Source organism: Asterias amurensis, chromosome 13, assembly GCF_032118995.1.
Source record: "Asterias amurensis chromosome 13, ASM3211899v1".
Classification (NCBI taxonomy): domain Eukaryota; kingdom Metazoa; phylum Echinodermata; class Asteroidea; order Forcipulatida; family Asteriidae; genus Asterias; species Asterias amurensis.
In genome coordinates this window covers 5,848,417-5,860,717 of record NC_092660.1, presented here as the reverse complement: position 1 = coordinate 5,860,717, position 12,301 = coordinate 5,848,417, and the positions used below count along the sequence as shown (strand labels likewise).

General features: G+C 40.7%; 2 protein-coding genes across 5 annotated transcripts in view; one reads left to right on the top strand and one right to left on the bottom strand.

Moving 5' to 3' along the window:
• LOC139945732 (translation initiation factor eIF2B subunit gamma-like) overlaps positions 1-12,049 on the bottom strand; it is a 62,078-nt gene extending 50,029 nt beyond the window's left edge. For all 3 annotated transcript variants that reach the window (XM_071943107.1, XM_071943106.1, XM_071943108.1), the window contains exon 1: positions 11,542-12,049. The gene's annotated coding sequence lies outside the window, so the exon portion shown is untranslated. The remainder of the gene's footprint in view (positions 1-11,541) is intronic.
• On the top strand, positions 1,113-12,140 carry LOC139945730 (uncharacterized). Of its 2 annotated transcripts, none has more exons than XM_071943102.1 (6): positions 1,113-1,181; positions 5,223-7,796; positions 7,903-8,037; positions 9,066-9,284; positions 10,039-10,114; positions 12,010-12,140. In XM_071943102.1, the coding sequence occupies exons 1-6, from the start codon at positions 1,167-1,169 to the stop codon at positions 12,132-12,134; spliced, it is 3,144 nt and encodes a 1,047-aa protein (XP_071799203.1). In that variant the 5' UTR covers positions 1,113-1,166; the 3' UTR covers positions 12,135-12,140. The 2 variants fall into 2 exon arrangements, with proteins under 2 accessions (XP_071799203.1, XP_071799205.1); XM_071943104.1 differs by lacking the exon at positions 1,113-1,181 and adding an exon at positions 3,594-4,142.
• Positions 12,141-12,301: the final 161 nt, after the last annotated feature.

Sequence of the window (12,301 nt, the reverse complement as noted above, 5' to 3'; positions counted from 1 at the left end):
CGATAACGCTTGTTGACATTCAAATTTTGGGGGATGAAATAATGATATACTTTTAAATATCAAAGCCGAAATGTTTCTCGAAATGTATCCAAAGCTGCACTTCCACGTAAGTTTTCATTGACATTAATTTTCAGAGTCACAACCAACCGTATATTACACAGGCCCTTAAATGGTGTCATTGCCCCCCCCCCCCCCCCCGCCTTCGAGATATAGTAGGGCAAACGTTTCTTGTTTCAGTACCTTCCAAAAGTTGCTTCCTGGTTTTGCCACGCTATGATGAAAGTTATATTCAATTTGTGAAATTGAAACTTGAAACAAGACACCGTATCAATACTGTTATAGTAGGCGTATGACATTTTGTCGCCATTTTTGTCTCAATGTGAAAGGATAAATCAGAAGTACTTAAACTGTCTGCGCACGCGGCAGTTAAGACTTGATTTCAAGTTTGGGATCGCGTTTTTTTTTTTCTCTGCTTGTGCAGCCACGCAAAACACTTCCACATTTGCTACAAAAACGCTTCGGCTATCAGGTAGACTTAATATAAAGCCACGACTTGTAACCAAGTGACGGCAGTGTGCAGAACAGTTTCCACACCGGCAGAAAGTCAAAGTGATTGTGTTTGAGCATGGAGGAATTGAGTAAATATACATCACAGCTAGTGTTCATAGCCTGGAAAGTCCCTCCGAGTAGAACTGACACCGCGATGGACCCCGCAGGCCCCACCAGCGTGTGACCTAGACTTGATGACAAGTCGTTAGGCGCTGCCTATTTGTCTGCCGTTCATGCAACAGTCACAGTGCGATTATACACACGCAACAGTCATAGGTAGCGCGTGGGCAGCGACCATGGCAGCGACTGACTCACACACATCTGGGATCGAGGCGGTGTGTATCGTCCCCGTAGCTACACCGCGCTGTAACTACACACCGCGCTTAAAAATTACCGTCTTGACTTCAAGACTACGTGTGACCCGGCGATCATAATACAAAAATCATAAACTTTCACCCAACCTTTACAGGGAAATCCCAGGCCATTTGGCAAACCGATTGCGAAACACAAACATCACACCGAGTTCCGCACTTCTCTAAAAATAGAATTGCATGTGACAAAACGTTGTGCGTGACTGGAAATGTACTAACCATTGATCTCCAGTATAATGGAGATCAATGGTACTAACTCAGGTAAGTGTTATTACGTCATTCAGTTTGATTTTGACAGTTCACTTGTGTCATAATAAAAATTCACATAAATAATTTCGTCGGAGAGGCCCATCTGTCAAAAAGTTAGGAAAATAGCACTCATGCAAACACCTATACCATGTTGCTTTTTTCGACTTCAGCAAATCGAAATAGTTTGTGTCCATTATGGTACTGTACAAAACTAACCTCCCGCGAAAAAATAAATTAGTATCTTGATTAATAATAATAAACATTTTTGATTGTCTTTCAAACGTGACCATTGGTAAATTGCCTTATCAGATGATTTGTATACTGCCATGGTTTTCGGTGACCAATTTACTCTTACCAAACTATGTCAAAGTTATAACTTTTCATGCCATGTACGTTCACGTTTTTCCTTTTTCTATGAATATGACACGCAATCCCTCCTTGCCTGTTCGCAATTTGTTCTGTACGTCAAAATTGCCATCCTCAAAAAATTTCCTGTTCTTTTATTAAGGGTTCCCTCTTTTTAATAGATTTATACAGAAGTCCCCATTGAAAAGCACTACGACAGTGGCAATTTTGATATACAGAAAAAGCTGCTTGATCAACAAAGTACGGAGTCAAAACTGGAGCCATTTGTTTTTTTAAGATAATACGTTGAAGTTACATAGCGTGACTGATGGGAAACGGTAACACCGCCTGGTTACACTTTCCCCTTTCTTGTCTCGCTAGAGACAAGAAAGAAAATAGAAATGAGGCTAGATAAAAATGTACATTTTGGGTACACACAAAAGCTTCCCATAGCTTTTTCACACAAAAAGGGCACGCTGACAAAACAATGGTTATGCATTCTTGATTTGAGAGCGAGGAACAAATCAATGCAGACTTTCAAAGCCAACAATGACTTTATATAGCCTGTTGTTTATTTTCTGATAACGCGGCGTTTTTACAATCATGAGTTGGGCCAAAATATATAGTTCGTTTCCTTAACTTTTGACTGAACTGTTGAAACTTCAAACTTGAGTCCAATATCTGCACGGTAAGTGTACTACAAACTGTACGTCTTATGTCACTTTTCAAGCAGTTGTTATTTGTTTCACTGAATTTGAGACAATCATGTAATCGCCGTCAAAAGCTTGCTTATTTTCTACAGAAGATGTTTCCATGTGATAAATTCATCCTGTTTGGAAAACTCGGCATCCGACTGCCACTTTTTTCGCCTCGTGTTATATTATGAGCATAACCTCGTTGGAGAAGATACTATTTTGTTTCAAAGTAAATGAAAACAATTTGCAATCGGATTACCATTTCATTACGTTGCATTCATAAATACCTCAGACAGTTTCGCTATTCCTATTGGTGGAGAGCGCGTCACGTGGGTGTGTATAAACCTTTGTTTATGACCGGTAAAAAGTGTTAATTCATGGGCGTGACACGCGACCTTGCACCTGTTCTTTTAAGACAGTTTCGGCATTCCTATTGGTCGAGGACAACGGCTGAAACAGTTGTGCCACATCACGCGATACGCGCGACGCGCACAACATTACCTAATAAGGAGTTGTTTACCCGAAGGCGGCGGAGGGCTTTACCATTTCATAGCCGGAGGGGTGTTGTGTTGAAAGAAATCATTTAACAATTATAATGTTTGCATTTATTTTACTTTTTGACCAAAAAGTGATGATGTTTTGACCGCAAAGATATTTATGAATGGGAATCAAAGTGTGTTGAATCGGTTTTCAACCCGCCGAGGCCTGGTTCTTGATAATTTACCTCGACTTCGTCTTGGTAAAATTATCAAGAACCAGGCCTCGTTGGGTTTAAACCACTAGTTGAAAACCTCTTCACCACACATTGATTCCTTTATTTGTGAGTGTAAATAACAGGATCACATTTAACTGCATTGTTTTCACATTCAATTTTACTGCTTCAAATTGTCATAAAAGTCCAAAAATTTCAATCGAAACAGGATTTTAAAGCAACAAATTTGTCTTCTACTATTTTTTCCTCTAAACTGTGAAAAACATGCTTCAGATTTTATAAATCAATCTAGTTTTGTAAAGCTAAAAATTAAAAAGATTATAAATTACAGATATTTGTTGGCAATATAACGCACATTTTGTCATGTTTGTAGTCCAAGGGACAAAACAAAATCTATCCCCTCCTCTTTCTTTGCTGGATATGAGGAACAAGGGATAGAAAATTCTATTCCTTGAAATAAATTATATCAATTCGAACCACAATTAAACTGTTATTTTTGTCAGCTTTCCCAATATTGAAGTACATAATTGTTAAAGTCACCTGGAAGTGGTATTTTGTCAAAACAAACCTTTTGTCACTAATATATATGTTTTGATGAGTGGAATGTGAATAAACAGTTAACTAAGGTTAAAAAAAAAATGTTCTTATCTTATTTACAAATTTAAGAGTAGGCCCCGACCCGAGAGGGTGCTGTTCGTGACGTCAATCGAGGCGCGATATTTGAAGAGAAAATGCTGCACAGCGCTGAAAAAGACGTCGGACCGGACCATAGGCACTATTGCTCTTGTGAGTATGGGCAGCCATGCAGACTGACCCCATCTTTGGTTGTTTTGCTGCATCCGGCATTGCCGGAAAAATGCAAGATCAAAACTGTTTTCGAATCGTACAAACTCACGATTTGGACTTGCATGTAATTTGCACGTGTGTTTGCTCTGCGCATCAAGGCAAAGTCTGCCTCGATGACGTCACAAAAGGGGTAGGCGGGGTCAACCCCCAAACAACTTTATCTATTTTTCAAACATATAAATCTTGACAAACAATTAAAACAAAATTGTTTTATCGTTACTAAAAAATTTATACTCTTATGTTTCGTAAAACAATATTAAAGTGAATTAACAATACAAATTCTGTTTCAAGGTGACTTTAATAAAATGGTGTGCGTATTTTTGTTATTATGGTATGATGCAGCTACAAGTATGAGTACACAGTTTGGCAAAAAAGGTAAATAACTTTGTTTAAGTTCACCAGGTTCTAACTTTGTGCCTCATGCAATATTTTATGAAGAAAAATAGCATGATTTTAACATTTTAGAGACAACTTTAAGAAAAAAATGCTATGAATTAAAAACAAATGTGAAATGTATAAAAGTGTAGTTTAATGTGAACCTGTTATATATGCCGTGGTCTATAATATTAATATGTAGAAAGCCTGGATAGCAGTAATCTTAATATCAGCCAGTCATATTTTGAAAATTTATCGAGTTGAGTCAAACTTATTTGGAAAAAATTGTAACTATTTACCATTGTATAAGTTGTATGGCCCTTACACATGTTACACCGACGTGTATTGAGCACCGTAAGTCAGCTCTTCCCCGAGTTCGGCTGAAAACAAACTACAGGCAAATCCACGAGATTCGAACCAATGACATTTGCATTGCTAGAGCATGTGTCTTACCACTAAACCATGCTCCGACCTATCCCGGTGGTTATAGGCAGTTTGAATCGTTTGTGTTACCGCAACGATTTGATAGATGATTATTTGTTAGAAATGGTCTCTTACATCTGAAGCCCATTCATGAATTCTCAATCAGAAATCTTAAGCAACAGTATACAATTGTTGCACGCTGTGACGGGTTCCATGGCGTTTTGTACACTCGAGGGGGGAAATGGCACCCGAGGCGAAGCCGAGGGTGCCATTTCCCCTCGAGAGTGTACCAAACCCATGGACCAGTCACAGCATGCAACACTTGTTTTGTTATACCTTTGTATAATTGTTATTCCTCTTATCGAAGTTCTGTCATCTTCAAACATTATTACGACGATCCATTTTTTAATAAGCAGACGAACAAGAAACAATTCCCTCGAACCCGCGGTTGTTTCGTACACAGCGCTGGCAATCGACCAACGCCGGGAACGATCAAGGTGATGTACACCGGTGTACATCACTTTTCATGTTACCCGGCCCGTCGAGCCATGTAACATGCATTTTTGTTGCGCGTCACATGATTGGTTCTCGACCAATCAAATTACACAGATTGTTACCGAGGTATAACAATGTTGTTTGATTTTCCGTTATCTGCAGGTTGACATGGATTCAATTTTTTCGTCTTATCTCGGTGGTTTCTGTGGCTTCAGTCGCAGTTTCAATCGCAGTGTACTCGCCCACGATCATCGCTTACACCAAGACTACCGCAAAGCTCTCAACAATGGATCCCTGCCGTGTAATCGGCTCAGAATCATCACCATTGGAGACAAGGGTGTTGGCAAATCTAGTACCCTGCATTACCTTCAAGGAGATGTGTGTGATCCCCAGGCAGCACCACAAGCTACGGAGGGCATCGAGATCACTATTTGCGAGACATCAGATCGTGATCCGACTTGGAAACTTTGCGACGAGGGTGTGTGTACTTCGGCAGACGACCCTGGCCTGAACGCCGCTTGGTGTGTGTGTAAGCGCATAGACAGTTTAGGTGGAACTTTACACAAAGATTATCCAACTACAGTGGACTCTAAGCTACTAAGTTTCCAAAGCAAGATCAAACGCAAGGAAACTAAAAACTGCACTTCACCATGTCTAACACACGAGAAAGTATTTAAAGCAATTCTACAGCTATCACTCTGCATGGTTTATCAGATCAAGCTCTCAGCACCAGCCGTTCTACTGTTCATTTTGAGTCCTTTTATTAACGATGGATACGGGGTTGTTTGCTGGCTCTCTGTTTTTGCTTCTGTCCCTGTTTTCAAAGGCGACTTTAATTCCTCCTATCGGTTCATAACGTCTGTTGGATTACAAATTATTGCAATCGACGTTGCTGTAACTGCAAAAGAAAACGTCAGCCTTGTTGTAGATAGCGCTCAGGTGGTCACGCCTTGTTGGTGGTGGGATGTGTTGGCCTTTGTATGCTTGGCTCCTGGCTTGTGTGTCCTAAGCCTGTTGTTTGGGCTGCTTTGTGGCACTGGCTGTCGAAGTGGATTGGCCATAGCTTTCTGCCTTACGACACATCAGTCAGTTGTCCATAAGCACACTAAGGCTGCAGTTGCAATAGGCATTGGGAACCTGATAGGCTTATTAATGTTGCGTGGTGGACTCAATATAAACCCGTCTCAAAAAAACATCAGGATGTACTCGTTGATTCTCTTCACTCTGTTGACGTTCATGTGTCTGTTCATTCAACCGCACCAGTTATTTACTTACTATGTGTCTGATGTAATAATTGGTATGTTTATGGGGATCGGTAACGTCCACGGAGTTCTAAAAGGCCGCAAGATTGTGGCTAAAAGGAAGCTTAAACTTCCATACCATGTGAAGAAAACGTTTGGCTTCGCCGTAGGTATCACACTTGGTCACCTACTTGGTTGGAGGTTGGTAATTATAAATGGGGATGTTTTATCTATTGTCGGCTCTGTGCTTGCTGCTCTTGGGTTTTTATTTTACGACTTCTTGGTTGCCAAGAAGGTTTGGCATTTGGAAAACAATCAGGGTATTCCGATTTCAACTATCCGACACTTCCTGATGGATTCCGCAAATAAAGACAACCCTGTAACCATTAAGCTACATTTCTGGGACAATGCTGGGGACAGTGTTTACCAAACAATGCAGCAATTTTTCAGGCCAGCGGAAGCAGTATACCTTCTGGTATTCTCTTTAAAGACTGCCATGGAGAACGAAGACTGGCAGCTTGATCGATTGCGGCAGTGGCTGTTTACCTTGAAAGCTCACTCCAAGAATCCAACCACCCTGATTTTCATTGTTGGTACCCATCGAGACAGCGTCACGAAGGAGTTTGTTGACAGCTTCTCGACTCGAGTGGACGGCCAACTCTACAATGACTTCTGCGGCATATTGGCAATCAATGGTGACAAGGGACCTGTCTACATAGTGGAGAATTCTAAACCGATGGACGAGCATGGGATGATCCTACGTCAGGCTATTTTAAACACTGCCAAGACAACACCGCTGATGAACGAGTTGTTTCCTATCCGGTACCTGAGCATCCTTAACAAAATCAAAGAGTTGCAATCAGATGAGTGGATCATGACCACATCTGATCTCCTTGATGAGATTGCGGAGGATGGCATGACGCTTACCGATCTGCAGAAGGTCCTGGCCGGGCTGAACCGCACGGGAGACGTAATCTACCGAGAAGATGATGAGATTCTCAAAGAGTATGTTGTAATTAATCCTCAGAACCTACTGGATGTACTGAAGACAGTCGTCTGCATTCCTCCAAAGGCTTCACGAAATTTGATCGAAGCAGATGACTGGTCTGTATTGGAAAACGAAGGTGTGGCTTCTTTGAGACTCATCAAGTCTGTAGTTGGATCTGACTCGCTTCTGCACTGCGTTATACGACTGATGAAAGCTTACGACCTGGTTATACCTGTTCCATACTCCGGTATAGAGACAGACTATTCACAGCAAGCATCTGACGGTGACTTCCTATCCACTCGCGGAGAATCAACAACCACACCAGAGCTTTCGGACTACTTCATCGTACCAAGTTATCTCCCGGAGTTCAATGGAGACAATGAGGACTTCTGGGAACCATCCCAACAGGATGAAGAGTATGTCTTTGACTTCGGTTACGTATCTGCTGACTCAATCTTCCATCGCCTTCTTGCGAAATGTTGGTGTGATAGAGACACTGGTGAAGTGGTGAGTGTGACCAAGTTTCTTTGTACTCAAAATGTTGATAATAACATTTCGCTGTTTTCTGTTTGAGGTTCCCATTAGCGTGTAACTATACGTTTTCTGTCTGCAGGTTTATAACACGAGAGGGCGTTTCAGATATCAGCAAGCCAATTTTTACACTATGAGATTACAGAAGATGTCGCTCTCGCAGAATACAATACAAGTGACTATACTCCATGATCGTCACAACTGTTGCTCACTCAAGGTATGAAAAGTACCCGATTTCATCTTGAAATATAACCATCAAATACCAGTTTGAAGATAAGTGTACTGCATTTATATGGTATTTCGTTTGATGAAATTTATGCATCTCCTTTATTAATATAAAAATATTTTCAGGCCAAAGAAAAACCGAGATTCTATCTCGAAATGTAACTTTTATTTTCTTGTAAATGGTGTAGTCGGGCTGGCGTAGTGGCATCTTTCTTTGCCTAAAGCCCGGTTCTACTTCCTGCGAATGCGAATGCGAAGCGAGTTTGACGTGAATTTGACGTCACACCCTCCTTTCGCAGCAATTATTCGCAAGGGAGTAGAGCAGAGTTCAACTGCTGCGATTTGTTCGTTGCGAATTTGTGACGTCAACATTCGCTTCGCATTCGCATTCGCAGGAAGTATGAACCGGGCTTTATACCTACCTATAGGGCGCTGCTTCGAATCATCTGGGGACACCGTGTGGATTGGGTTTTCAGTCCCTACCTGGAAAGTCTGGGTATTCCCTTTAGAAAATCTCTGGGGTTTTCTTTCCACATCTAAACTGAAAAATTTTTTCCTTGTCTTTTCTCTATGAGTATAGTGAGTTACTATTACTAAGGAAGGTATGCGTTTGGTACACTCCTAACAATATTCAACAGCTTTCGATAGTGTAAAGCATTCTGAGGACCATTTCACCTCGGAGTAATGTGGTTAAAAGAATATCAGTTTTTAAATTTGAAACTGAAAAGCTCCGGTAATGCGGCGATATCTCAAAAACGCGACCATCTTTAAATGAAATTTCCGCATGTTAATTTTAAAGCAAATAAACGGTTCCAAAATCAAAGGTACGGGGTTAAATTGCCTTTAGATTTATTTTCTAAGTGTCCTTGCTTTCACAGCCAGACTTAAAAAAAAATATATGAAATATTTAGGGGGCTATATATAAGACAATAAGTGATACTGTGTAGGTTGTGAATGATTTCCACTGCACAGCTACCTCTGCATTTATGTGTATGTTTTTGTTTTGTCTCCTTGCAAAAGATTCTTCGATATATCCGGCAGCATCTTGAGGAAATTCGGAAGATGGATTTCCCCAAGCTACCGTACACCTGTGGGCCAGTGTGCCGTGTTTGTAGCAAGGAGGACCGCCTGAGAGTTCTGAAGGTGTGCGGTGACGACAAGGAGTTTCCCACTGCTAATATGCAGTATGAGACGTTCATGGATCTGGGCAAATACCACAAGGTTCATCTGACGCCGCAGGTATTAACAAACTTAGAGAACCGAAACCCAGGGCAAGTTCGAGCAGCGATCATTTTGTCAGACCACTCGATGGTTACCACCAATTGCATGCTATACATCCTATGTACAATTGTACTAGGCAAAATGTCACAGTGGTCGACAATAGTCCCTCGCTCAAACTTGCTCCGTGCTGCTGCTGTCATGTTCTGATGATCATTATTTTAAGCTGTTGCTGGCCTGCTGTTGATCATAATCACAAGGCGTTTCTTTCACAGGGCATCGTATGTAGATCAAGGCACTTCCACATAATTAACCATGCGAATCAGGCATATGCCATCATTCCTCAAACTTTCCCAACTCCCTGTGGAGCATACAATCCCCAATCTGCCAAAAGTAGCGCCAATGGGGTAAACAAACTCATTTCTATCTCAGCCCTCTCAGATTTCCATTGATACACCCGAGCTATTAAGAAAAGCAACAATGGATAAGTGCCTTGCTCGTCGACATAAGTGTCATGACCGGGATTCGAACCCACACGATTCAGCAACCAATCACTTATCAATGAGACCATTATAAAAACCAAGATGCACTAAACTGCGCGGCGGCGATACAAGTTGTGACTAAAATTTTACACGTAATAATATTTAAAAACATTTATTGGAAGAGATCCAAAGTACGGGAGCGTCAATGACGAGTGAAATTATCGACCTGCAGCTCATAAAAGCACAGAACCAGCATGTTTTAATTGAAACATATTTGACACAATTCTGTTTAGCTTCGGGTAAACTGTGGACGACGATGCTCATCACCCGAACTAAGTCCATCACTGAGCACTAGCAGAACGTCTGGAGGTACGTCTAATTAACCAAGTTACGATATTAAAAAGAGGGCAATGACAAAGTTTATCAATGCGCATGAAAGCAAAGTCCTCAAAACAAATATTGAGGCCTTTCACTATTCAGGGGGATACTATTTAAAATTCAAAACTTAAAAAAGGAAACGAACAATATTGTTACATTATCAACACTTGGCCTCTCATCAGTCTCAGTCATTCGATAGACAGGCTATCAGTGCATATCTTTTCCCTATTTTTTCCCCTATTGTGATCTTTGGTACATCCCTACCCAAAGTGACATTAACATCAAATTTAAAGTATGAATGTATAAGGGAATTAGTCCAGTATCCCATACAATAGCTAGCGGGTCTCATAATACAGTACTGGTGCAGAGAGCTTTTTGAGGTGCCACAAAAAATAAGTGACCTAGACGGCTTTCAAAAAATGAATTGGAAACCAATTACTTTCTGCAGCTGGCAAAACAAATCTGACCTATTTTAATTGTATATTTACTGGTTACCGTAACGATTACACTCAATATATTTGGTTTGCGGTAACACCATGTGTCGTGGCCGAGCGGTTAAGAGTACCGAATTCAAACTCTGGTGTTTCTGATCAGCAGAGTGTGGGTTCGAATCCCAAGCCGTGATACTTGTGTCATTAAGCAAGACACTTAACCATTGCTTCGTCCTTCGGTTGGGACGTTAGGCCGTTGGTCCCATGTGTTTATGTAACGCATGTAAAAGAATTACCCAGTGCACTTATCAAAAAGAGAAGGGGCTTGCCCCTGTGTTCCTGGTCCGATCGGCAGCAAATATTGTCCACAGCATCTTGTAAAGCATTACATGGTGCTATCAGAATTAGGTCTCATAATTCATACGTAGTCCCACATCTGGCAGTAAATACTGTATGTTACAGCGCCAGGAGCGTCACTGGGTGACGGACATGTGCGCTGTATAAGAAGCCACAATTATTATTATTATTCACTTGCCAGGGTAGAGTTTGTTCTTATAAGTTATAGAACTGTAACCTGGCAAGTACATGTAGATACACACGTACATGGTGTTACCGCAAACCAATATTGTTGATACCTCACCATGCAACTCCCTTAAATCCTAGATATGACACTATAACCTCTGCAGGACAATTAATCAGACATTCACAATGTTGTCACTGTTGCTCTATTTGGACAAACGATATTGTGTTTTGTAAGTTGTCGAAGCTTCAAACACACAGATAACACTCTGTTCCTGGATAGTGAACATGTTATATCGAGAAACGTACGTGCTTTTTGAAGTACCGTGGGATGTATTGAAGATGTCAATAGACAATACAAAATACAACGCTTTTAATAGTTAGTTAAAGGTAACAAACTAAAATCGCACGTACATCATTAACACACGAATAAATCCACAATATGGGCAAGAAATACATAAAACTCACCAGCCAAGCCTCTGCTGTGTTAAAGTAAATCAGAGTACGAAATGAAACCCCCTCTCAGGTCAAAGCTCCTGTCAAAACTAGGCAACAACAACTAAAGCCATGTTCTTTCCACATGCGTCTCCATTTCTGCAGTTTGCGTTGTTTGCCGTCCTTGCAAAGAGTGAGCTTGAAAACTTTCATATCAATGCGCAGTACAGTTATAACATTAAGTTGCATAAAAGTATCACATGAAAAACGTTGAAAATTTATGAAAAAATACTCAACTAATAATTAACGACTAAAAGAGTGTAGCCTATGTATATGAACAAAGTATAACAAGATAACAGATTTTACAGAGAACTATTTTCCCCACTGTTCTTTTCACTGCGGCCGAGTGTGTGCATAAACTGGACCACTAACAAGTGCGCCCTCTGTTGATTTGTCATTATAAGTATTCAACCTCATGATTCTTTGTCTAATTAAATTCAGATGTTCCGCCATTAAATCCAAGTATTTCTGTTGGAGAAACGGCAAACAGGGTGACTGTGATAACTGCAGGTGACAATGCGAAGTTTGATATCCATGGCATAACACACCAAGACGGAAAACCATAAAACAATAACAACACACTCCAAGTTTAAAATTGTAAAGCTCAACTCATTGCAAAGCAGTTGAGGAGGAATGAATATTACTCCGCACTTTTGGCTGGTAAACCAATATTGTTCTTATAATTGAGACTCTCTACTGATTATGCTGAACAACCTCATGCGCGGTAATTTAA

Bases quoted from the DNA above. Each gene is read 5' to 3' on its own strand.
- LOC139945730 (XM_071943102.1), top strand. The intron at 8,038-9,065 runs GTATGAAAAGTA...TCCTTGCAAAAG, and splicing joins ACAACTGTTGCTCACTCAAG to ATTCTTCGATATATCCGGCA. The intron at 10,115-12,009 runs GTACGTCTAATT...AATTAAATTCAG, and splicing joins CACTAGCAGAACGTCTGGAG to ATGTTCCGCCATTAAATCCA.